The sequence below is a fragment of the Lutra lutra genome, chromosome 7 (assembly GCF_902655055.1).
Source record: "Lutra lutra chromosome 7, mLutLut1.2, whole genome shotgun sequence".
Taxonomy (NCBI): domain Eukaryota; kingdom Metazoa; phylum Chordata; class Mammalia; order Carnivora; family Mustelidae; genus Lutra; species Lutra lutra.
The window spans coordinates 53,789,967-53,817,435 of record NC_062284.1 but is presented as its reverse complement, the minus strand read 5'-3'; the positions used below and the strand labels follow the sequence as shown (position 1 = coordinate 53,817,435).

The window sequence follows — 27,469 nt, the reverse complement described above, 5'->3', positions numbered from 1 at the left end:
GCATCATGGGGCTTCTAGAGAAATGCTAAAAGGTAAAATCAGTCACTGGTCCAAAAGGACAGCTCTGAGAATAGAGAAGTACTTGCTGGCTCTAAGTATCCTACGGATGACTTGGATGAGGTCTCCAGTGGGGCTGAGGAGTCCCAGAGGGGTGATTCTCCGGACTGGCTGTATATTGGAACCACCTGAGAACCCAGGCCCCATCACAGACCTAAGAATGAGCAGCTTAGGGAATTAGCCCAGGCTTTCTTTACTGCTATAGAGGATTTGTTTTGCTTTTTTTTTTTTTTTTTAAGGCTCTACCAGTGATTCTGATAGATAGCCAAAGACTACTTGTCTAGAATCAGTCCATGAGATGTTCAGAATGATTGTGCTATTGTTTTATAATGATTATCGCTATTGTATTGAGCAGAATAGAAAGTATTAGGGGCACCTAGCTTCCTTTCCTTACACGAGCCCATAGGTATACAGAATCAACTTCTCCACCCAAGGCCACTTCATGTACTTCAAGGAAAGATCAGGCTCTGTTTTTGTTTTGCTCAGATAAATGGCCCTGGGCTTGTTGTATGGATATAGAGAGAAGAGGATGAATTGATGTCTGTCCAGCAAGATCATAATTGGGACTGGTATGAGGAATGAAAGAACATCCAGGAGAGAGAAAAAATAGGTTAAGGATTGCAGGAGAAAGGAAGGCGGGTCAAAGATCAAAATAGAATCAATATCATTTTCTGCTTCATAGTCCACATGGGTAAACATGCTTGCACACAGTAGGACTCAATGGCAGTTTTATGATAAAAACTTACTCCTATTTTATTAGCCATAGAATGAAGAGGGATTTTTTTTTCCTCCTAGAGAAATAGTAGATTAGAGACAGTGTTTGATTTTTTCATGTCAAGGTAATCTGACCTTTCAGATGTTAAACTCTCCATAGAAAATATTCAGTGTATGTTAGCTTGGATGAAAGGCCAGGATTGGGCAGAGTGCTTAGTCTTGACCCTGTGAGGCTGCTGGTCCTCCATTTCATCAGAGGCCTGACGAATGAGGAGTATGGGTGGTTCAAATCAAAACCAGAGCAGTAATTGGAAAAAAAAATCTGGCTGCTTGGGTTCTTTTATGTGATGAATGAAATGGGCAATGTCAGATTCTTAGAAGTCTGTTAGTTAGCTATGGGACAAAGGGGCAAACATTACTTTGGAGAAAATAATTACTTCACCTCTTTCTGAAGTATACTTGCCATCAATCTAATTGTCATTACTACCTGACAAATATCTCCTGTCATTTTGTTCTCTTCAAAGATGCCATAAAAAGAAACATGTGTTAGAGCTTCCATTCTGGCTGTCTGGTTTCTCTGGGACATCTATGTTCAAAGGGAAGCACAGATGTTTCTAGAATGACCTTGTGCTGAGTTTGGAGGCATTCCAAGAGCCAGCTCTTTCCCCACCATGGAGAATGCATATCTTCCTGTTTCAGAATCAGTGTTTGTGAGGGGCCTCTGTTGGCTCAGTCAGCCCCACATCTGGAGGGGTGGGGGGAAGGGGGTGGTCTCTGCTCAGCAGGGGGTTCGCTCCCCCCCCCCCCCCGTTTCCCTCTGTGCTCTTGGTCTCATATAAATCTTTGAAAAGAAAAAAATCAGTGTTTGTGAAATCCTGGCCCTAGTGGGAACCTCACAGAGTAATTTGATTTGTTCCCCAAACTCCATGGATTTGGAGAGGGGGGAAGGCAGATGCTTGCACCTGTCTACATAGATTCTCATGGATCAAAAATTTATTTTTAGAGACTTGAGATGCCTCAGTTGCCTTTAGCTATCCATTCAGGGTTTAAGTCTGCACTGTGCAAGGACTCTTCTTTCTCATGGATTTAAATGTTTCCAAGAAAGAATGAATTCCGGGTCACCACCAAAGCTTCTTTTCGATCCCAGCTCATCTGAGCCATCTCTCAGATTTTACTACCTAAAATCTGTGTAAGATTTGGGCCAAATCAGTGTAGGAGGGGCTTTCTCCTGGAACAGAAAACCTCCCTGCTATGCAACTTTTTGTTATAGATGGTGCTCACGACCCAGAATTTAGTTTCTCAAATCAGGCTGTGGCCTTTCATCCTTTTGTCCTGAAATACTTCTATGTGGCTGAGGAAGTTATGACCTGAACAAAAATGAGATAGCCAGAGTCTTCTCACCCAGGGCAAATAATTTGAGGTGCTTTCAAGAGAGTGGGTTGGCTGAATTGAATGAATTATTAGCTGTGCGAGTGGTAAATTTGGCATTGGTGGTAGGTGGTTGGGGATAGAGTGTTGGCTTTGTGTCCTCTGTACTTAAAAAATGAACAGAGACTAGCCTGTTTTTAGGCATAGCTTTTGGCCATTCCATTCTTCAGTCCTGTGATAGGAGGTGAAGGGAGGGGAAGCATTGAGGGTATGGGAAGTGGAGCTCCGTGGGATCCCATCCCTCTGCTTACCTTGCTGCAAGAACATGTAGCAGAAGGAACAGTGACTACCATAGGCCTTCAGCCAACTTGAGTCAGCCTTTTCTCTCAGGGGTCTTGTTGTGCCTCACCGCCTCTGACATGTGGGCCTGTGGTATTGGAAAGGCAACTGGGGAGACTGCCATGATCACTGAACTTGGGAAGTGGTGCTGTCAGGTGGCACACCTTCCTCCTCTTTTCTAAACTTTAAAATTCTATTTTGTTATTTCCATTTTTAATGGTATCCTAAGAGGCCCATCAACGATGTCAAGAATGTGGCCTCCTTTCAGGTACATTTAGCTTAAAGTCCTGCACTGTCCTGGTTGAGTTGCCCCAGATTCTCTTGAAGGATTTCTTACGGGAGAAACACCTTCAGGCGATCCTGTCCTGAAGGTGTGGCTCTCTGTAGACATTGGTTCAGGTTCCTCTAAGAGTTTTAGGTCCATAGTAATCATCCTATTACAAATAGAAAATCAGGTGTCAAATTAGAAGAATGGCCCCTTGTACTTCTATAGTGTTTTATATCCCAAAAGGGGGAGCCCAGGAAAAGTTGAATTTGGCAGTTACCTTGTTGAAGAGTAGAGTACCTGATTCAGAAAAAGTGGTGAAGAAAAGTGTGTAGTGGTTTGCATTAGGCCCTTGGGGATGTCCCACAAAGTAAGGGAGTTCACATGACTAAAATGTGCTTATTTTTGTCCTGTTCCCTAATTCTGACTTCAGAGCACAAGTCAAACTAATCTGGGCATGTGCCCTCCCATCCCTGGTCTACACTTTCTAAATTTCAGTGGCCTATGTAATTCATCATTAAAGAAGAAAAATCATCCCTGCTGCCAGGAGTTTATCATCAATACCTGTTCGGAGAATGCCCTATCAGTTCCTTTGTTGCCCTTGGAGCTGGGAAAGTATGGTCCCATCTTCCCAACCCTCTGAAAAGGTGTGGACTTGGGTGTTTGACCATAGAGGGCTAATGGGCTGGCCTGTAGCAATAGGGGGAGGTGGACCTCTGGAGTCTAGCAGCTTGGGGAGACAGCCTTGAAAGCATTGAATAGTGGAGAAACCAAGTCTCTAGGAACAAGGATAGGACCGATGGTAAAGGGTCCTCAAAAGACAGAAGAACCGTGTGTTTGGGATTCCAGCAGGAGCGAGTTTCTGTAGTAAGAGATTGTTTTCCTCGGAAGTGTGGAGCAGGGCCTGAGGGAACTTAGGAGGGGGTCAGAGCTATCCTGGGTAAAGACTGGCTCCCTGGGGTTTTCACTTATCACCAGGAAAGAGCCATAGTCTGGATCAATGCCAAAATGAAGGCATACTGCTATGCCTTGCCATCAGCGCTTCAGGCAGGGAAAGTCACTCACTGAGGATTCTGACAAACTAATGACATCCTTGAGCAAATGCAGTGTCAACAAATAGACAAAACACTTTTAGGGTACTCCACTTTTTTAAACACATTCAACAGTTGTTGTCCCCAACACGCTTGTATTTTTTTTTTTTTAATTGAAATGACCTGATGGTAGTGTTGAAAATTTGGAAAACTCTCCCTTGGTTCTGCAATCAACCAAATGTCTATTGCCTTTTTATAGGTTGCTTTATCATTCTTGCATATACATAACAGTTGAAGGCATTTTGCATTCTGCCTTTTCACAGTGACAAGTTGTAACACATTCCTCTGTTTCTGGTAGCCTCTGTAACTGACTTCTTTAATGGCTGCAGGATAGAACATCCTGAAGAAGCCCATGATTCCTAAACAGCATTTTTCTTTTGAACATTTAGGCTCCTTCCAGGTGTTTCGTTTGCCTCCATTATAATTCTCTCATCACAACAGTGTGCATACTTTTTTGCTTTTCTCGAATTACTTCCAGAAGTGGAATTACTAAAGCAAAGGTCATGGACATCTTTGCGGATCTTTAATATATTACCACATTGCCATGCCAAAGAGTTGCACTAGTGTCACTGTGTGGGGGAATCACACCAGCTAAATTGCAGCTCTGACAGCATTGTTTTTTTTTTTTTTTTTCCTATTCTTTTGCAGATTTAGTTGATGTAAAATGATGTATAAAAATTGCTTTAGTTGTCATTCCTTTCATTACGAGAAGAGATAAAAATCCCCTCCATATGTTTTAATTTCATTCCTGCTAGGAATCCTTTATTCATATCCTTTGCCTATTTCTTTACTTGAGGCTTAGTTTGTTTCTTACATTTCAACAAGATGGAAATCCCTGTGTCACAGTGATGCAAAGTATTCTGTAATTTATTAAATGTTTCCAGTGCTCTGAAGTTCAGTGATCTTGCTACAATCTGATCTGGTTATTGTTTCCTTGGAGTGCATCTGTTACTTCAAAGCATGGATAAATATTAGGTATGTAAAGAATGTGGGACCATTCTATTACATGCTAGTTGTTCTAGAATTTAATTTTAAAATGAAATAGTTGATTCTGTTATCTATCCAGAATCTTTTCTATTTCCTGTGGATCTTTCCGAATGCTTTTTGATTTGCTGTCCACCTATTCTAGTGACATTTGCTTAATAATCCTGCCTTCTCCCCACCATTGTACTAAAAATCTGCTTTATCACATACTATATTTATATTTGTTTATGGGCTGCCTATATCGTGCTACATTCTTCTTTTTGAACCAGGACCAGAATGAACAAATTAATTTTACTTCATAATATTCACTAAAACTTAGTTCCCTTTCTGAATAAAAATTTCCTAATGTTCATATTTCCAGGTGAATTTTATAGCAATTTTGTTGAATTCCAAAATACTCTTTTGGAATTTTCATTAAAACTGCCTTAAATCTGTAAGTTAAATTTGGAAGAAAAAGCATTTAAAAATATTGGTATTCTTATTCTGTATCAGAGTACACCTCTCTATTTCACAAATCAAATTGTATTTTATAGAATAAAGGTTTGTGGTTTCATTCTGAAGGTTTAACCCATCTAAGTAAGTTCCTAAAAACTGAATATTTATCAGTCGCGGATAGAATCTTTGATTCTGTTTTCTAAGTGAAAATAGTGAGTTACCTGCCTTTGTTTATACCATTAGGTGTTACTGGGGTGTTTTGTTTTGTTCTATTTTGTTTTGGTTTTGGTTTTTACTTATATGGCCACCTTATCAGTTGTCACTTGTATCAGAAGAAATGCAGTCCTCCTGAGCAACGTAAAAGGGCCTCTAGCATGTTGAGGAAATATTGCTTTGTGACCTTCTAGAAAGGCTTCAGTCTTTCTTTGATAGACTAAAAGAACAGAACAGAAGTGCGGTAGGGAAGGAAAGGAAGATGAAAGCATGTGCTTACAAGACACATCCAGCCAATGATTTCATGCCCTCCAGGCTCTCCCAGGAAGGTGGCCTCCGAGGCATTTAATGGGGTGTGTTACATTCACCAAGGAGCCTTCTCAGAGCCTGGGACCCCCAAAGAGGAATTGGGATTCCAGATTATAAAAGAAGGTAGTTTAGAGGTCTAACAGTCTTGAAATACTTATGTATGGCTGGAGAGAAACACTGTTACCCTTTGTCTGTTGCCACAGCATGTTTCCCTTACGGGGAGGCACTGTCTTCTGATAACCACCAAAAGAAATGTCAGTGATGGAATTCATTTTAAAATTACAGTCAACATGATGGAATTAATGATCTGGTGGAACATGATTCCTCTGAACCTTGCACCAGGTGCTTTTACCAGCTTTGCCCTGCCCCACTCCCATCCTTTGAGGTGGTACATTAGAATCTCCTCCTGCCAGTGGTGCCTGTGGAGGTCACTTGTGGAGGGACAGGACTGCCATCCCCATGAAGCCTCACAGTCTTGAGGTCTGGATTCCCTGTGAACAGGCCTATGCAGTCATCTGTATAGCATATCACATCTTTCCCGGAATGTTATTCCAGAATTAGAGTCAAACTATGGAAAGAGTTAGTAGAATTTGTGGTACAGGTTCAGATCCAGGCTCACTGCTTACAAGCTGAGTATGGGACAGTTTTTCTTTTCCCATCTGTAAAAAGGAGACAAAAGGATCACTTTGTATAATTATTATTTATTCATCCAGGAAATATGAATGTGAGTGCATCCTCTTTGCCAGGCACTGATAAAAGTGATGTTGATATGGCAGAGAACACAACAGACAAACGGACCTCATATCCTTGGGAGTGGCAGAAGATATCAAAAATAACATGAATTCATGTCAGTTAATACTAAATGCCTCAAGAAATAAGACAGCAGCAAATTATGACAGAGTAAGGGTGATTTTTCTTTCAGAAGGAGTGATCAGAGAAGGTTTCTGTAATGAGATACGTAAGCACAGAACTGAATGGAGGCTGGCCCTAAGCCATGAGGATATTGGAGGGAAGAGCATTCTAGGTGGAAGGGAACACATGCACCGGGGTCCTGTTCTACAAGGGAGCAGCCTATTCTGAATAACAGAGGGCAGTGGCAGGAGCAGAGGTGGTGACGGGGCTCACACTCATGGTAAGTGATGACGTCAGAGCCGGAACTAGATCAGGGACAACAGAGATCAGCGACCAACGCCTGGGGCCATATCCAGGCTGTGGCTTATTTATGGACAGCTCTCTAGATAAAAATGGTTTTTAAGTTTTGAAAAAGTTGGTTGAAATAAAAAAGACTATATGACAGAGACCACGTGTGCCCTGTAAGGCCTAAAATCTTTACTGTCTGGTCTTTTACAGAGAACATTTGCCAAGTCCTGATGCAGGGTCTTGGAGGCCATGGCGACGACATTGCACGTCTAAGTGCAAAAGGGAGCCATCGTGGGTGGCAGGGAGGTAGGGGGAGAGCTGAACAAGAAAGTAACACGATGTAACTAACAGCTGTAAAATGATGGCTCTGGCTGCCATGTTGGCTCTGACTACAAGAGGGAGTGGGAAGTAGGGGTGCAGCAGGTAGCAGAGTTAGGAGGCCATTACTGCCATCCAAGTAAAACGGGCAGTAGGCTGAACCAGCCTGGCAGTGGCAGGGTACTGAATACTCAGTGTAGAATGCGTTTCGAAGATGGCACCCATATAGAGCCTGAGCAGGAGGAAGGAGTCAAGGATGACACCAAGGTTTTGGTCCACACTCTCCTGTTATCGTGGAAACAAAATGAAAGAATGATCTTTTCTGTCCATGGGGTTTGACGCCTGCAGTTCTTCCACCATTGTGCTGTCAGGGTTACCTCCAAAAGTGCATTTTGGACCTGCGACACTCTCCTTCTAAAAACCTACACTACTAAGAAAAACAAACAGACAAATAAAACCCTACACCAGTGTCCTGGTAGTTGTGGAACAGTCAGTCATCGTCCTCCATATTCTGACTGCCCCACGTCTGTGCCCTAACTTTTTTCTAGATGTTGCCTCTCCTTGCAGCTGACCCCAGTGCTAGTCAGTGAATCATTGACTAGTCCCCACGTGGGCTTTGTACTTTCCACCTCCAGGCCTTTGCTCACGTGGGTTTCTCCTCCCAACTCTCACTGACGGTCAACACTCGGACCCGTCACCGTCTACCTTATTGATAAAGCTATTTCTCAACGCCCTTTTTACCTTCCTGGTCTATTCCAGTGCTCCTTGTTTTCATCTGTGTTAATAGGCAGATTGTTTCCTATTTGTAACATTTTTTTTTTTTTTATAATACAAAAGTCTTTGTAGACTTTCTGGTAGACCAGACTACCGAGAAGGAGACAACGTAGCATATGGTTAAATCCCTACTCTGCCCTTAGAACCTGTATGACTTTGAGCAAGTTATGTAACCTCTTGAAACCTCAGTTTGCATTGCCATAAAATGGAGATAATTACTCTAGTTATATCACAGCGTTAATGGCAAATATAAAGTGAGATCATGCACATAGCACACTTGGCATGGTTCTGTGTCTGCTGGATGCTTAGTGTTCACTAAATCCCAGCCATATCAGTTCACCTTCATTTAGGAGCTGAGGAAATATGTCCCTCTCCTGCTTCCCTGGTTACTTTGTACACTGGTTTTGTACACAGCTGGCAAATGAAGATTTTACAGAAACCAGGGCAAAATGAGCTCAAGTTCTACAATGAACTGTGAGTTCACTCCCCACCCCCCACCACATCCAGCCCTATGATAGACAGCAAGATACTTACCCTTTTTGAACTTCAAATTCCTCACCTCATAAATGGGAGAAATTACTCCTACTAAGGAAACTTAGGAGGACGAGCTATGATGTTACGTAAATCGCCTACGTATAGCCTGTGCCCAGAGTAGCTCTCCCAGAATGATGAATAGCAAAGCTTCTGCAGGAAAAGCTCCTTTCCTCTTCCAAGCACTGAAGCTTGATCATTCCTTAAGCAGTGGTTCTCAGGATGTCATCACAGGACCAGGAACATCAGTGTCGTGTCCCCAGGAACTTGTTAGAAATGCTAATTCCCAGGCTCCACCCCAGGCCCTAGCAAAGCAAGTACTGCGGAGCAACATCCAGAGGCTTAGGTTGTAACCAGCAGACATCCACCCGCAGAGAGATGGTTGCCCTAGTGGAGGGAGGAGTCAGGCTGGGAAGCCTTCTGGGTGCAGCACAGTGCTGTCGCATTCAGTCCCAGTGGGGCACCTGGACTTCGTCTCTCTGCTTTTCTCTTGACACTATAATAAAGGACACGAGGGCCAGGAGAGGTTTCCAGCAGTGCCAGAGAAGAGGAGGAGCACGGACCTCTCCCGTGCCACTTTCTGTGGTCAGCGATGCTGGACTCTTTTTAAGGTTACTCGTTGAGTTGATGGGAACAAAGACGGGGGTGTGACCCATGGTTAACACCAGGACATATTGCTTAGTCAGTAGTTTAGCTGGAGACACGGAACCGTTTTGGGAGCACACACCCACGCCTAAGTCATCATGTGCTATCAATTAGCTTCTAATATTGCAGGTGTGCCAGGAAAATATCAGAATGACAGGATGTATAAATTATTTGGTGTGACTAATTTTAACATAGCCGTTGACACATTTGTTAATACAGCAACTGAAGTTACTTCGAATGATTTCAAGAAATTCGGAAATAGCACAAAGAACATTTAATTCCTCCATCGTATCGAAGCCTGGGAAGCCCTTAAATCTCTCCAAGCTCTGAGGAGAGTACAGCCCCATTTATATATGGTTATCTGCCTTTCAAAAAACATGATACCACGTCTATCATTTTTCTTTTCTTTAGCCTCCTAGTATGACATGAAAAGATTATCTCTTTGACAGAGTGATTCTTTTAATCCAAATAGAGTTGAAATAAAATGACTCTAGACCTTATTATTCAGACCTGCACCTTCTCTCCATACCCCCGCTTTCCCCTTTGTTGCTTGTTGCTCTGAGGGAGGGTAGGCACAGGAGAGGAGCAGAACCTCAGAGCACCTCTGGGGCTGCTGGTACGTGGGTCTAAATAAAATAAGGGCCATAAGAGGTCCCCTTGGCATATAGAAGGCAAGTGTTAGAATTTCTCTTTAGGATTCATTTTCATCTCAGTGTTTGGATGCTTTTTTGTGTGCTAAGGATGGGGTCCTCTGCTCAAATGTTTTTATGCATTAGGGATGGGGTCCTGTGCTCAAATATTTTTTTCCTAAAAGGGGTGTGTGATCAAAACTATTTGACTGCCTCTGAGGGGGTAGGAATAGGAATAGGATAGGAAAGATAGGATAGGAAGAGATTTCAGTAAAAGGTTGAAAAGGTTGATGCCCCAAAATTGTAGGATTTCTTCTAGATTTCAGTTTTTTCCATAGTAACAGCTTCATCTCTGATCATGTGCTATTCAGTTCAGATAGCGATGTGTGACTCTGACTCCGGGGAAGAGCAGCAGACACAGTGGCCTTCTGGTGGGCTGCCTCTCCTCTTGAGCATCTCTTGCTGGTTGGCTCCCACTGAGTGAACAGCCCAAGTGGGGTTGCCCGGGGAGGCAGAGAAGGAACCAGGTGGTACCTCAATTGATGGACCTATTTCTGCATTACTGGTTTGCCCATTGAAAGTCCTGGGTTTCAGAGCCAGCTGGAATGGTGAGATCTGGTGAATAGGACCCATTTAACTGATTGGGTAGAAAGCCAAGTGCCTTGAAGGGGAAAGACCGCAGGGTACAGAATGTGACCGTATGCCTCCCCCAAGCTGCTTTTCTGTTGCTAGGCTAGAGTGACATCACATTTGTTTCTCTCTCTCACTCTGAACGCTTCTGAGAAGTTTCAAAGGAAGGTAAGCAGTACATATCTCATTTATATGCTTCTCTGGTGGAATAGCTTGGGGTTTCTGCTGATTCCAGGCAGGGGACATTTCCAAAAGGAGATTTGGCCTCACACACCCTCTCCCAGGGATGTTGCATGGCTGTGGTCACGCGTCTCCCCCATGCCTGTAGGCTGGCCACTCACTTCTAGAATGAATTCTTTGGGAGCTTTGCCATGGCTCTTTTCTTTGTAGTCTGTCTTCCAGAATTCTTGTCATGCTTTGCTCTCAGAGGGGCCACCAGCAGCTGGTGCTGACATTTTTCCTTGTCCTTCCCCACAGGCAGCACAAGGGGGTGGCCACAGGACCCTGCTATATGGCCACGCGATTCTCCTGAGGCACTCCTTCAGTGGCATGGTAAGCACATTGGATGTCTGCTTTCACCATTCGAGGACAAGGAAAAGGAAGGGATAAGGTAGAGGAAACCAGCAAGCCTGTAGATTATATTAACAGCAGAAATAATTTGGAATGTAAATAATTAGAACACGCTGTCTTTGCGTTTCCTTCATATAACTTATCTCATTTTGCAGTTATGTATTTGCTTAATGTCTGACTACCCTCCTCCTCACTCCATGAGGCAGAAGACCCTGTCTTTTTTTTTTTTTAATTTCACTAAACCTAACTCCACTAAGGATTGTGCCTTGACATACTAGATGCTCAATACGTATTTGTTGACTTGATGAAGAAATAAATTGTAAAATGATGGAGTTCTTGAGCATATAAGGATAGCCAGGATAGAAGAAAAATCAATCAGATGAGATTTTTGTGAAATTGCCACTTTTTGACTAGCTGCAGGGAATGGGATTGTATCCATTGCCTTCAGTCCTGGAGTTGTTTGAAGGTATTGCCTGAATCCAGAGGCAGTAGGAAGACATGGAGCAGAACAGTTCCAGAAAGCTCATCAGGCTGTAACCAGTTAGGGCTCTAGAAACAGAATCAACTAAAATGGGGATAACTCAATGTAAGCTGATAAAAAATTGTTCAAGTTTTAAGTCAATGCAATTTGTAAAACAGATATAGGGCAGGACATCTTAAGGAGGATAATCATGATCCCAATCAAATATGATACATGTCAGCTCTCATCGTGTTTGCTCCTGTCCCTGCATCTGTCATCGTCACTTGCTCTCAGTGTGAGGAAGGCTTGTTGTCTTTGTCTGGCCCTAGTGGAAAATGTTACATCAATTCCAGACTTCATTTTCACACGTGTACACCTGCAGTATGCTGCAAAGTTCATCTCAAAGCTTGAACTGTCACACTGGCAGTGGCAGCAGCAGCTGCCTCTTAAATAATTTATTTATTGCAGCATTTTTTTTCCCTGAGCACTGGTAAGAAGTTGACCTTTTCAGCCTCAACATTCATCTATTGTAGTCTTTCGTAGCAAAGGACAGAGAACAAAAGTGACCAAATGGAAGGTTTTTGGAGTGGAAATGGGGACATTTAGGGAGTGGGAAACTCTGTATCTTGATGATGTCTAGAATCGAGAAGTGAGTGTGTATCTTTTGGAACCTGGTGCTTATCCATAGGGTAAATCAAACCTCCATATTTGTTTTTTCCTACATAAATAGACCCGACCCTCAAACAGCATATTTCTCATGGCTTTGAAAACTCAGGCAAACGACATGGTAGAGATCTGAAGGATTATGCTATTTATTATTAGATTTACTGTCCTGACCCTCCCCCCCAAAAAATCCAACTTATGGTTAAGATAAACTCTGTACTAGCTAGTTCTTTTTAAGAGCAGCTCTGATAATGAAACTGGTGACATAGGACTGTGGACAGTGGGGTGATTCTCCATTTTCCTGTTGCAGAGAAGTAGAAGAATAACTCAGAAAATACTTTCTAAGCACATATCTGCCAACTGGTCTAATTCCAAGGTCAGCCGCTGTGCCTGTCAGTAAAGGAGGCAAGGAATGGGCTAGGGGGGTTTTCTCCCCGTTATTAAGTTATTTTAAATATCATTGTTAAGTTTTACATGCACATGTATTTTTATAGTTGAAAATAAAAAGCATAGATACTGAGAAGTTCCACAGCTCATAGAAAGTTTGAAAAACAAACTTGGTAGAAGTAGGGGAATCATCATGGTATCTCTCACTGTCCAAAGAGAACTTCAGTTATCAGTTTGGTGTAATTCCTTTTAGCCTAGTTGCCAGGTATTCAAATTTTGCATACTTGTTACCTGTGCAAGTGTACTATGTTGTATATGTTCCATGCTATTCCACACTCATGATAAAAACTCTTAATGATAACATATTTCATAAAATGAAGTACCAAAGTTTATCAGCCTTTCCATTATTGTTAGTTGTATATGTTCCATTTATATTGTCTCTAATATAAGAGTTCCTCAGTATTTTTGAACTCATAAAGCATATTTTGAATTCATAAAGCATATGATTGAATATGTTCGAAATACTAATTTCAAACATATTTCTGTAGTGTATGGTCCCAGAAGTTAAATCACTGGGTCATCACATAAGAACATCTTTGAGATTTTAAATATACTACAAAAGTATATTTTGGAAGTGTTATATACCTTTGACTACAATAAACAAGCCCTTTCTACAGTAATTCAATGTCAGAATTGAAAAGTGGAAGCCAGCTAGTGGAGAGATGCCAAGACCCAGTAGAAGAGCATGACTTCACTAGCATCTGCTCTTGTTCCACAGTATCTAACATGTTTGACCACATCAAGATCCCAGACAGATAAACTTGCCTTTGATGTAGGTCTACGGGAAAATGCCACAGGTAAGTCAACATTCGCAGATCTCCTGATCACTGGGGTCTTGTGCTAAGGGCTTAAGGATACTGAATATGTTCCTCATTTGGGATTCCAAACCAACCAACTGATGGGGTCAAGAAACAGGTTTGATAAAATTTAGGCGAATAAGAAGGAAACAATGTGTGATAGGGACATAGGAACTAAGAATGAAAGAGAGCATAATGCCTTCACCACAGTCCTATACTTGGGAGACACTGGCTTTTTTGTGTGTTTTGTTTTGAGTTCAGTCAAAAATATTGACAGGAGGTGGATCCTGAGAGAGGTGGTGACCAGGATGATGCAGCTTCTCCCTGGAAACCAGAAATGAAGAACAGAGGATCAGTATAACTATACATACTCAGTTACAGTATCAAAGAAGGGTCTGGCTTGCTGTGGGTTATTCCATAAACCAAGGGAGCTGTAGTGAGAAGTTGAAAGGAGACATACTTCATCTCAATGAAGAAAACCATGTTGCAATAGCTGCAATCATCCCACACACCTAACAGCTGGCCTTGGGGTATAGGGTGCTCTCTGTGGCTGGAAACTCATAGGTAATCTGACCATCCATCAAGGGCAAGTGTATGGAATTTCTGCTCCATTTACAGGTTGGCCTATAAGTCGGGATTCTTGGTTGCAAATGGCAGAAACTAATTCAGGTTCACTCAAGCAGTATGAGAGTTTACTGGGTGAATGATGGGTAGAACCTGCTCTAAAGTAGAAAACCCAGACTTGGAAAATAGACAGGAAAAAAGAGACGCCAGAGAAAACATCCTAGATCACACTATAGGACGATTCTAATTTGAACACAATCTTTACTATCATGACATTTTCCCCAAATAAGAAGGGAAATTCCATTGTTGGGTAGTCAAAGGACAAAAGTCCATGGTGTTCCAAAAATGTGTCCGTTCATAAGGGGATGATTCAAATTGTCTGATTTTACAGAGGATCTAGAGGGAAAAAAAAAAAAAAGACAAAAACAAAACACAAGAGATTAAACCATGGGCACCTGCCATCTCTGCATTGTGCATGGGGATGTCTGAGAATTCCTGAGGAGAACCTCTGTCTCTCCTCTTCTCATTTTTGTACAAAGTAGGAGAGTGGGCTTGCCTCCACCCATTAAGTTTTTTCCCTTAAAATAAGATTTTATTTGCATTGGATTTGAGGTTGATGTGCTTTCAGCTTAAGTGTTATTCTTAAAATATAATTTCCTCTAAGGTGTTGACAATCTTGGCTAACAATTTACAAAATGTGTGAAGTGTCACACTCACCATTGTGAGTTGGCCTCGAGATGTAAACCAGGGGTCTGTGTTAGAGCACATACCGGGAAAATCCCATATGTTCATTCTTTTTACATAGGTAAAATGACTTTAGACTTTTTGAGAGTTGGGAAAAAAAAAAATTGTTCACTGGATTTTCTGTGATCCAGTCATTCATTTCAAACTGCTCTGTAGAACTGAAACTTTCCCGTGATCAGATTCATTCATATCACTTGTTCTGTTAGTGTCCTTTTCTTGAAACATCCACCATCATCCAGAAAATTTCCTTTGTCTCTCTTCTAGATTCCATGTTTCCCAGATCTCATGTTTGTTTGTTTTTTACCCCCCCTCATTGGTTTACCACATCACTTTGGTGGAGCCCCATTATCTAGTAGCTTTTATAGAAAAGATCAAAGGGAGGTAAATTGTCATCTAAAAGTTCCTTAATTCCAGCTTCACAAGTAATTCATGATATTCTACATTGGAAATATAGTTTGTCCGCTGCATCATGAAGGTTTTCTTTTCTTCTAGCTTATGGCTGGATATTGAGACATCTACATTCAGATTCCCGATCTTTTATGTAAGGCATGCTTATATTTTCTCAGAACTACTTAGGTCTTCTCTTTTGCCCTTCTGTCTGAAATTCCACAGTGATACATCTGGGCACGGACCCTATTTGTTCCAAGGCTCATGAGAATGGACCCTGGTGTGGGTCTCTCTCCACTGTGCTAGGGAATCTGTGGGCCTTTTCAATCTGAATTCTTGTCTTCTAGCTTTGGCAAATGTTTAATACTATCTCTTTGTTAATTCCTAACTTTGTTTTCTCTGCTCATGCTTTCTGGAAATCCTCTAGATTGGTTTTCTATTTTTCTCTTCACTCGTATTTCTAATCTGCTTCTCTTCGTTCTTTGGGGAGGGTTTTTTCAACTTTATCCTATAACCCTTTTGTTTCTTTCTTTCTCTTTCAGGATTGAAGATTTTTTTCTCCAAAGTAATCATTCATGAGTATTTTCATTGCTGCTTTATGAATGTAACTTTTTCTTATCTCTCTGCAATTATAAATTATATGACTTTTTAAAAGTTTTCTTTGGCTCTTCATAATCTTTGCTTTCTCCAAGTCTCTTTCCCCACTGTTTTGTTCTTGCCGTTCATGTTAGTGACGTGGCTTGGATATCAGGTGATCCTTCTTTCATTTTTAAATCAAGTCAATAAAAGTTGACCAGAAACCCTGAGTGTGTGTGGCCGTGGCTTGCCATCTGTTAAGCCTCACTTTTGGCTAACCTGGCAAGGACTAGGCATTTCACTGGAGATACCTGGACAGAAGTATATTTTATCTTGGGTAGTTTGGCTTTCCTAAAGAGGAATCCTTAAATGTGAGGGAGGAGGAGATTTACCATCCTAGCTAGTGTATGAGGCATAGAGGCAGAGGGAAAGGAGCTGGGGTTTTACTTACAAGGACATAAAATTTTAATGATTCTCTATTTTTTGCAGTACTTTTCACTTCCTTGTTTGACAGTTGTTGGTATTACAAAACCAGAACTTTTATGGTTGGTCATTCCACGGATGTAACTCCTAATCTTCTGTAGGGTAGAGGAGAAGGAGTCATCTAGCCGTGCAGGGTACAGGAAAGGATTCCAGGAGATAAAATTTCCTTAATAGCTTTTAGTCAATTCTGTTTTCAACTTCATCTTCTGCTGCTACCTTTTTAAGTAACTTCCCTCTAATTCCAGAGACTTTCTGTGAAACATGCAGCAGGGATCACCTTATTTCTTGAGAATTTCTCCTCCATTTTCTTACTTTCATAAAGACTTGGGTTTTAGCTTTCTCTTCACTGAAAGCATCTATCTCCTTTCCTTTTTCCAAATTGTCCATTTCTCTTCTTTGCTATCAACTTTCCACCTGCTGTCCTAGTCTTTGTAGATTTAGGCCTTTTGAAAATCTGATTTTTTTTTTAGTAGAATTACTTACGTTTTAATAGAATTTCTTGGAGAGTGTAGCAAAGATAAAAGTATGTAAGTAGTCAGTAGACCAGTGAAGTCAATTAAAGATTTGTAAGTGCCTTTGAAGAATGAATTTTTCTCTATGTCTTAAAGATATTCAAAGGCTTCTATAGTTTCTGACCTCCAATACTCTCCCCCAAACACTGTCTTTCTGTTGCCAGAGAGGACAAAAGTGATGGATGTAGTCAAGTGGATATGGGGATAAATAGAGACTGAGGTCTGGAGTGTAGGTATGCGTGCGCCTGCGCACTGGAGGTATTGTTACCAGGAGAGGGAGAATGAGGGACAGAATTAGGGACACTGATTTCCATGAAGCAATGACTAACTCAAGGAGCATTTGTGTAGGAGAAGCCTGTTGGTGGACCATACATCCGGCTTCCAAACAGAGATCCGAAGGAGAGAAAGTTCGAATTGGTGATGACCTCATTCTTGTCAGCGTGTCCTCTGAAAGATACCTTGTAAGTACCTCCTAAGAGGCATCTTTTCGCTTTCAGATTTTTCCTTTAGGAACTCATGGTTGTGGCGAACTGTGCCACAGTCAGTTGGATAGGATAAGAATCCTTTGCACAGTATAGGGAAGAGGTAGGTTGTTCAGTTCTCTCCCCTGCCCCATTATCATGGGGCCTGGAATTTAACTGTTAGTTGTCCTTTCATATGAAGGTACTGTGCCCAGCAACTCTGCTAAAATGCTCCAGGCCCTTCCTGAGAAAACCACTTCTACATTAGCCTCCGCTACTGTGAATTTCCCACACGGTTTAGCTCTTGATCGGCAAAGAACAAGCCAGAAAGAACAGGATATAGGGAAATAAACTGATCTGGGAGAAATGGAGAATTTAAAATGTTTCGGCAAATGGCATGTCACAGGGCTTGAGAGATGCAGGTAAGATCTTTGCATCTTAGGATAGGGTACTGGGCGTCACTGACATCAAGCCCTCAGGTGTCCGAATATCAGAGAAGTGTCAAAAGTTTTTAAGCTTCTCAGCACCAATCCTGCGGGCAATTTATTTTGCCTACACCAAATGCCGGAGTCATTTTTGCCATTTGTGAATTCCCTTCTAACGGGATGAGACATTTTATGACTTCCTGTTGAATCAGGGATCCAGCTGAGGGGAAGGAGTCAACAGTCGTCTGCCACCTCTGTGGCTGGAAACTTCTTCTTCCCTGAATAAAGTGTCCCACTTTGAAGCTGCTTCTAGAATGGGCGGAGCAGTCTCCCACGGGCTGTGTAGAAAGAGCTTGATGACAGGGAGACTCTTTAATTTAATCCTTGAGAATCTAGGTTGAGCTCCTTCTGTCAGGACTGGCCTGGTGATTTAAAGAATGTCTCATTTCTGTTTCTGCTGCAGCATCTCTCCGTGTCAAACGGGAACGTACAAGTGGACGCCTCTTTTATGCAGACACTCTGGAATGTACATCCTACATGCTCAGGAAGTAGCGTTGAAGAAGGTGGGCTTTTCCGTATGCATTCAGCCCTCAGCCGTCCAGTCTGTCTTGAGCTGTATATATTGACATTTGCTGCTGCTTCCCAGGTCCCGCTTCATGTCTTGCTATGCAGCCAGCATGATTTTAGTTCCCCTGAATCTCATTCCCTGACGTGGGTATGGATTCTTTTCTGTCTTGCTTTCTGATGACAGGGGCGTTCCTGACAATACCTTTTAATCCTTCAGAGCCCACTTTTGGGGTACTGTAGGCATGCAGGATCTGGCTGTGCATTCTCCCTCTCCCACTGACTTTTCCTTTATATTTACGATTACTAGTTAGAAGTGTCTAAGCCTCGGCAACTTCGGTCTTAGAAGAGATTATTTTCTGAGAAGGTGATGCTGGTACTCTTTCTCCCCAAAGCATCTCTCCATGCAGGTGGAAGAAAGACTTTATGATAAAAGTGTATCTGGCCATTTGTTTTTACTTGTATTTATGGAGGGCCATTGAACAGTAATCAGTTTTCTCAGTAGTTTATTTTTCCCGTGGAAGTAAGAGCATCAAAGTTGGTTCAACATACCCTGATTCTTGGAGCCAGGCAAAGTCAATGCACCTTTCAAGTTAGAGAATAAAGATACGGGACTTACCATACTCATGGGTAATGTTGCAGCTGAAAAGAGTAATCGAATGCCAGTGACTGCTATAGGTTATCATCTCACATTCTAGCACTTTACAGCAAGGTCAGAATGTTTAAAAAGTTACTCCTACCACAGCTTTAACCAGATTTTTTATCTTGAACCCAGTAGTTTCAAACTGGAAATGCCCTTCTATGATAAGATGTTTGAAAATAGAGGGGAAAATGAGGGCATCAAGGTGTTGCCTTAGTTTCAGAAGACATCAGAACAAAGCTGAATTGTCAGAAAATGACAGATTTTTTAACTCTGTCAGCAACGTGTGGAAGGCTTTAAAAAGGCAGGTGGTGTTTAGCCCTCCCCTGTTACACCAGAACTAACCCACCACCTTGAGTCTATTGTTATTCCCTCTCTGTCAGGAATCAAGAAGCTCTGGGTTTTAGTCTTCCCCAGGGAGGTTTGGACTGGATCTTCCCCATGTTAAATTTTTCATTTTCACAGTAGGAATAAAATGATTCCCCAGTCCCAACAGACGACTTGTGGAGATTAATTAAGAAGTATTTGCAAATCATGTCAAAAAGGTCCTTATCGATGTGTTGAGTGTCCTTGTAATTCAGCCTGGATAGCTCATCTCTTGAGCCGTCTGCCCAGGCAGAAAATGCCCTCTCAGCATCCCCTCTTGAGAGCCCACTTCAGCCCTGAGAGCATAAGTGAGCCTCATAATGACCCTTTTTCCCCCAATATTGCCCGGCTAGAGTTCAGTTAGGAAGGGCTGTGATACACCAGCACTTGGCAGTTTTTTCTGCATGATTAGAATATTGATTGGAAGAGCTTGAGGACTGCAAATGATCGGTCCAAGTGGGGCATGACCTCGCCATCATGAGATGACAGAGTTTAATCAAGAGCATGACTGGGGAAAGTTTTAATTTTTCTAAATAAATTGGCTGTTAAGAATTCCCCTACAGGGGGTGCCTGGGTGGCTCAGTGGGTTGAGCCGCTGCCTTCGGCTCAGGTCATGATCCCAGGTCCTGGGTTCGAGCCCCACATCGGGCTTTCTGCTCAGCAGGGAGCCTGCTTCCTCCTCTCTCTCTGCCTGCCTCTCTGCCTACTTGTGATTTCTCTCTGTCAAATAAATAAATAAAATCTTTAAAAAAAAAAAAAAAGAATTCCCCTACAGTATATCATGAATGATTTTAATGCAAAGAAAGGTATACATCTGGAACTGTCAGTACAGTAAGGTAGAGGAAAATTGGGAAATGATTTCTGACTATTTGAGAGAAGTTTAAGAAGAATTTGCCTCACCTGGTTACAAAAAAAAAAAAAAAATGGGACTATCACACTGCCCCTGTACAAGATGTAATGATAAACATCCCCTTTCTCCTCTGGCATGATTTCATTTCATCATTCTTACTGTTAATTCAACACCCAAGATAGTTTGGTAGCCCCTAAAGTGATTTAATTATGTGACTTTTTTTTTTAAAAGTCCTGATGCAGACATGAGTGTATTAAGTCCATATGTCTCCTGAGAATAGGCTAGTCTAGAGAATTCTTTTTTATTCAAAGCGATACAAATCCCATTTCTTCGTACAAGGTAAACCTCAGCCTGGAATCCCTCTCCCAGTATGTTCTTTGAATTAAGGCTCAGAATTTATTTGAAGACTAATGGGTCATCATGTCCTTGAAGCTCATTGTTTCCCATACATCTCGCAACTCCATGGCTATTGAGATTGCTTATGCTGAAAGTTAAGTGCTTAATGATAGTGGCTCATAGACTATGGGATCCCGGGAATGATATTTTGCCTCCCCTTGGTGCTTGACGATGAGCATCCAGGCTTGATCTGTGTCTGTTAAATGCATTCAAAAGTAGCTTCCCCTAAGACAGCTCTTAGTAACACTTTACTGACCTCCTTCCCAGCATCCTTGTTCTTCACCACGACTGCGGTTTAGTTGGGGTTTTGCCACAAAATATACACATAGAGAATGTAAGAGCTTACCCAAGAATTTCATGCTGGATATATTTTCATCCAAGGCAACTGGAAGATCCTTATCTTCCTCACAGTAGCAATGTCATTTTCCTTTTAATGATAGAGCTGACACTATTTTCACCCTACATTTTGATGTTGGACTTGCTCATCTCAGAAATCGTATCTAACTTTCAATGTTAGAATTGTTTTGACTTTCTTGTCTGTTCTTCCTCAGTCCAGAATTCATGGAATCTGACATTTTTCCAAATGCTTCTTTCTTGGTGTTTTCCATAACTGACTCAGACCTGCACAAATTTACCCTTTTTAAACTCAGTGTTGTCATCATTAAATTTCCCATAAGTTCATAGTAGAATATAATTCTCTCACTAGGATACCTACTTGGTGGGCACGTAGTACGTCTCTTCCATGGTCATGATGAGTGTTTGACGATACCATCTACAGACCAGAACGATGCCCAGCACAGGTAAGCCGATAACGTCGTCGTCCTCCCCCCGTCTCCAGTCTCAGGTGGCTCGGTAAAGAATTTGCATTTGGGCATGGCCACAGATGAATTCTGTGAACATTGGTCAGTGGACAGCCATGGGATCTAGTTTGTGAGACAGGAATGGCAGTGCATTGAAACTTTCTCACAGGGGTACCTGGATGCACATGCTGTTCTTAGGCAAGTTGTTCCATAATGCTTCCCAGTACCTTCCTTTTCTTTGATTTCTGCTCTGTATAAGCAGTTTCTGGTAGCATTTATTATAGCTGGAAGCACCCATTCGGTGACAGAAATCAAGTGAGTCATTCTGGAGAGTTTGTGTACCTAAGATATTCACCATCAAAGGCAGAAGGGCAGATCTCTCCCTACCTCCCATGTGTGACGTCATTTAGGTGGCGTTGGGTGATTTCATTTTGCTTATTACCAACTAGGACTGGAGAAACGGGAGCTGGATTTAGCAGGGATGGTGCCAACGGCAACATTCTGAAGATACTTCCAAGGGTAGTGCTTTCTGTGGTCCTCTGCTTGGCTACTCAATGGGTGCTTTTCAAAAATTCCAAAACCAAGAGATGGAAGATACTAATCCAGACCTTAAACTCACACTGAAGGGTCCCTCAGTAGTCTGTCTCGCATCAAAGGAATGGAGTATAAATAGCTTGGCCCCTGTAACTATAGAAATCTGATAGATATTTTTAAAAAATAAAACTGGATCCACATTAAGCAGAACTTGTAACAGCAATGGGCATGATCTCCCAAAGGTAATACATTCTTTGTTTTTCTGTAATGCCTATGGGAACCTTGCTAGCTACATTTCTTTTACTTCATTGGATACATGGGATCACATCCTCACAGCTAAGAGAGCATCTAGGTCAGGCTCCTGCCAAAGGTCATATACTGGCTACTTTCAGATGGCAGCCTAGAAACCATGTGGCTAACTCTCCAGCCATGGCTTGTTCCTTAACTGATGAACTAAAAGGACCTTAAGGAGCCGAGCAGTGCCTTTGAATGTGTTAATGTGTGTCTTAGAAACCATGCATTGGCAGTCTGTACTCCTGTTGTTCTGAGTCTCTTCCTGCTTGTTCTGTCCTCTGAATCTCTCTCCATGGGAACCAGATGTGACCTAGTACACATAAAGCACAGACCCATGGCAAGTGCCTAATTAATTCACTCCCTGACTCCGTGACACTGGTCCAATAAACTGACAGTTTTCTCTGAGGAAGGGCATTAGGCTGATCTTAGAATTAAGATTCCATACCCTAAATAATGTCATGTGATCCTAGTCAATTGTGATTGTCCCTTTCCTTTTTCTTTGAAACAGTAAAATTATGCAAGAGCTCATGTACTGTCTCTTTAATATCTTATTATGCATTAAAGGGAAGAGTTGCAGGTAAATAAAGACCTGAAGTTTTATGAGTTTTGCAGTTAGCTACATCTAAGATGGAACACATTGAACATGCTAGTTCTTTCTTCCCATTCCAGTTCTTCTTTGAAGGGCAGGAATTTGGAAAAAATAAAATGATAATCCTGTGCATGACCCTTGACCTGCCCTTCCCCATCCTACACACACACATACCTGTCATTAAATTTAGAACCAAAATAGAAACATCCTGGGCAGAAACTCTGCCTGGAGAAACTTGTCATTTGGTCGCATTCCTGTCAAGTACTTGAACAAGAGCCTGAATAAAAGGAAAGACTGCACAAGTATTTGAAAGGAGGTGCTAGGGAGAGTGAAACAGATGGACGGGAATTCCCCAAATGGGCACCCTGAAGCAGGCATTGCATGCCATCTTTGAAATATGGCAAAAGTGACCTTCCCTTGGTGGAGGGTTCCGCAGGATCTAATTTGTCTCTGGGGGGAAATAAATTCACATATGAAAAACCTTATTCCTTTTGTTTATAAGGAAGCATGAAGGGGTTTAGACTTTGTAAGGCAGCATGAAGGGGTAAGTAAGCAGCTGTTCATTATACTGGACCCTGCATTTCTGTATCAGCTGGTCTCTCAATCCCAGGAGGGTGCTATGGCATTGGCCGTCTTGGTGAGGCGAGTGATAAGCCCCCTCATTGTCTTGTGTCTTCAGATAGATCCTCAGAACTGGCCAGGATGGCCAGGAATACTGAAATCCGGGAGAACTCAAAAGAATAGAAAATCAGGAATGCACTAAAAGAGGCCAGCAGCCCTTCAGGCACGCAAGTGATGCCACAGGGAGGGAAATGACTTTCCAGAGGAAATCATTTCTATTCCTTCTAAAGCCTGAAAGCAAGCCAGGTGGAAAAGGCCAACTGTCCCAGGGTGCAAACCTGAAAGAAGCAATCTAGCAGCCTGAGCTCTGGTCTTTGGCTCTGTCTCTGGCTTGTCAAGCCCCCTGGGGTAAGACTCTTAACGTCTTACAGCCGAGGGTGAGCTGTCAGCCCAGCTTTCAAAGCACCTCAGCTCACCACCCACTCTACTCCTCTCCTTGGGTAATTGTTTTAGAGAACGAGAATAGGTTGTTTCAACCTCTGTAACCTTACAAGATTAAATGGAGCTAGCTGCCCGCATTTCCCGGGTGGGAGGGACAAACCTTCGAGAATTCCTCAGATGTCAGAGGGAGAGAGTTCTCTACTCCTGTGACCTAGGGTGAGCTGTTCTACCCTCTTCACCTGAGAGGCCTTTTCTGTTCTCACTGAGTGGGGAGAAGCAGGGGTGAAAACCTCAGCAAGTCTGCATGCGTGACCTGTGAGGTATCATTACTGTTCTAGACCGAGCATAGGGACACTTGCGCAGTTAGAGCTCTCGAGCTACACAGGATTTCTTTCTTAATATTTACTGTGTGTTTGCTGATCACATGTACGTTTGAAAAAGGTTTAGAATGGGTTCTATCATCCCACCACCAGGAGGTAGCCACTATGAAGGCAATATTTCATTGTGTTTCTGTGTCATGTGTTTTTCTATGCATGATAGAAACATCTGTATTTAAACAAGGTTTGGATAAATTCGTACCACACAGTGTTTTGTACATCTGTGAACATCTTTGTGCATGTCAAAAAAATGCATTGACTTCTCACAACCATTCTGGGACTTATGTAACTGAATTAGGCTCATTTTACAGATGACGGAACCAAGTACACAGCTGTGAAGGGACCTGACAAGATCACACAGCTCACAGACTCACACTCGAGTCTGCCTGACTCCCAAGCTGGTATTTTCAACCAACTCCTAATTATGGAACTTCTTCAGATAAAAAATAAGAACTTCACATTTTCTCCTCACCTCTATTGATTACCTGTTGTCTCAAAATCTAGATCAAGATTCTTCTGGGGCTCAAGTGATTCAGTTATGATATACAAAAATCTTCTGTGGTGGGATTTTAAGTTAGTGAAATTGGTCAAATTAAATGCAGTTAAGTGATCGGTCTTGATCTAAGGTCACAAAATTCTCAAAAAGGATCTGGATTCCATATACCAGGTAATCTGGGACCACTCTTCATGAGCTATACTCTTCAACAAGATTCATTCATTTACATAGGTAGGTCTGTCCCTGTTGTATGGAATGAAAAACAGAGTTTACTAATCATTAGGTAAACATCAGGAGAACCCAATCAAGGGCCATTTTACAGAATATCTGATCACAACTCCTCAAAATTGTCAAAGTCATGGAAAACAAAGGAAGTCTAAGAACAGACCAGAGGAGACAAGGGAGACAGGAGAGTGAAATGCATTGTGGTATTCCGGGATTGGATCCTGGAACGGGAAGAAAAATGCTAATGGAAAGTTGCTGAAATCCAAGTAAAGCCTTGAGTTTAGCTAGTCATGACCTAACAATGTTGATTTCTTCATTTTGACAAGTGTGACATGTACATCTTACATATAATGCAAGATCCCATGAGGGGACACAGAGTGAAAGTATGCAATTCTTTGTACTGTCTTTGCAACTTCTTTGTAAACCTAAAATTATTCCAAAATAAACACTTTATTTAAAAGGTTATTAAAAAATTAAAAGATTTTCCTTATGCAAGAACAGTACAGTGATAAAGTTATGAACACTACAACAGCTGAACATAAAGCTTTGCTTCAGACTTCCTAGAATAATGGAAATAAATTCATACTTTTTTGCCTACATGTTTTAAAAGGACAGATACGTTTTTGAAAAGTACAGATACATTTTTGAGAGATGTAAAACTACAAGGCACTTAACCTAAAAAATCGAGCTTTTGGTATCTGCTCTGATAGTATTTGATGAGGCTGTTTTGATTCCTGATGTGGAAATGGGGACAAGCCTTTTTGTTGTACACCTGATGGTCCACGAGTGTCCTCGATCTCTATGTAGTGAGCACTTCCCTCCCCTCTAGCACCTTTTTTCCCTCTTAAGAGATTGAGCCTGGAAATTCCTGCTTCTCTTTGACTCATGCTCAGTTTTGCTGACTTCGGGAGGATTTGAACAGCCCCTGCAGGGAGCTGTTCCCTCCCCAGTGCTGATCAGTGTCCTGCTCAGTGGAGCTCATCTCCAACTCTGCTCGCAGGAGGATATTCTATGAAGCTGGGGGAGCTGGGACACGAGCCCGATCTCTGTGGAGAGTGGAACCCCTTCGGATAAGGTAATGGAGGGTCAGGGTGCTGGTCTTCTCAAGATTACTTTATTTTCCTATATTGCCCATTCTCTTAAAAATTTCATTTATTCCACATCACCTGGCAAACTCTCAAAAGTTTCTTGGCCCAGAATGAAGTTTTGAAAATTTCCTGGCTTTGATTTTAAACAACAGCAACACACACACACACACACACACACACACACACAGAGGGAGAGAGAGAGAGAGAGAATATGAGAGAATTAAAATTTCCAAGACTTCTGTTTTGATTCTGAAGCCAGAGGGCTTTATGGCCCTGCACTCAGCCCCTGGCTCCTGCCCCCTTCCTCTGGTGGCAGCCAGGCTATAAAATGCGAGCTTGGACATGTCTGCTGAAAGCCATCAAAGTACTTCTCCCATTTGTTTTCTTAAACAGATTCTCTGCAACCCAGCTAGTGTTTCTTTTCTCAGTAATTGTGTTGGTTCCAGTGGAATGTTAGCTTTAAATGAAACTAGTGGTTGTGGCAGAGAAGATTAAACTACCACGAGAGAGGTAGCTGTGCGGGAAACCGTATTTACCGGACTTGTCAGAAACCATACTGTACCTGGTTGGAAGGAACAGGAGGCTGAGACTTGAGCTGTGTGCTTGAGTAAAAACATGTGGTCTCCAAACGTCATGCTATGAAGGGGGATCCAGAAGTTCTGAGCCATTATTTTGCCGAGAGGGATTGCAAGTCAGGCTAGAGCTAAACTAAATGCTTGGGATAACAGAGAAGGGACAGTTGTTTACTTTTCCTTCTCTGCTCTTCCTGCCAGCTCTCTCAGCCTCCCTCTGAATGTATGTTCACAGTTCATGTCTCTCTCATGAGGGTGTATGCCCCCAAGGTGGGCTCCAAGATAACCCATTATAGATCAGAGGAAAATACTAGAACTTACATACATACACATGTAGGTACATATACGTTTTTTACTGAGAAACTCTTTGGAGGTTACTGGTTTAAAGAATACTGCTTTTAAGGAGTACCCACTTGGTAGCTGGCTTGGAGCATTTATAGTCTCTTTCTAGCCCTGTTAAAATGCTTGCTCTGACATACTCCTGTTCTCAGGATATTAAACCTTGCTTAATGGACTTTTTTAAAAAGTCAAGATATATATGTATGTATAGTTCCAGTTATGGTTGTTCTTTTCCCCAGAGGCCTAACCATGAGATTTTATTCTACCTTAAAGATTTTATTCTAACTCAAAAGAGAATGAGTTTCAAATTATTCAGTGGATGATTTCTCCTCTAGATAACATCTGTTGAATGCCAACAGTTTGATGTAGCACCACTGAAAGGTTGCCACTCAATGGGAGGTCTCCCTTATCTAAATCACCTTATCTTGCTTCACTTTTTTTCCACAGAATGGATCACCCTCTAATACATACACACACACATACACACACGCACACGCACACTTTATTATCTGCCTCTCCCTGGCGAGTGTAAGTTGCACAAATATTTTTACCATTGCTTTGAAGATAGCTTTCTTTGTGGTAGCAAAATGTTTGAGTTGAGATAGTACGTTAGGGATGGCCTTGCTTTTCCAGAAACAAGTTTCCCTTATACGGCATTCTTTTTTTGTATTTGTTTATTTGTTTTATATCAGGAAACTAAAGTGGAGTGAAGGGAAAATTGGATGCTTGGGACTTGCCGTTACATTAAATCTTTGACTTGTCCCAGGATCATCCTCCTTGTTGGTGTTCCTTTTTTTCCCCCTTTT

The 27,469-nt window shown here is 42.0% G+C and overlaps 1 protein-coding gene across 1 annotated transcript in view; it reads left to right on the top strand.

Annotated features, from left to right (window-relative positions):
- Window positions 1–27,469, top strand: part of RYR3 (ryanodine receptor 3) — a 517,407-nt gene that overhangs the window by 209,681 nt on the left and 280,257 nt on the right. Inside the window, exons 4-9 of the mRNA XM_047736987.1 lie at window positions 10,920–10,994; window positions 13,301–13,379; window positions 16,994–17,106; window positions 17,995–18,094; window positions 21,054–21,147; window positions 25,665–25,739. Of these exons, the coding sequence (XP_047592943.1) occupies window positions 10,920–10,994; window positions 13,301–13,379; window positions 16,994–17,106; window positions 17,995–18,094; window positions 21,054–21,147; window positions 25,665–25,739 (536 nt within the window). The remainder of the gene's footprint in view (window positions 1–10,919; window positions 10,995–13,300; window positions 13,380–16,993; window positions 17,107–17,994; window positions 18,095–21,053; window positions 21,148–25,664; window positions 25,740–27,469) is intronic.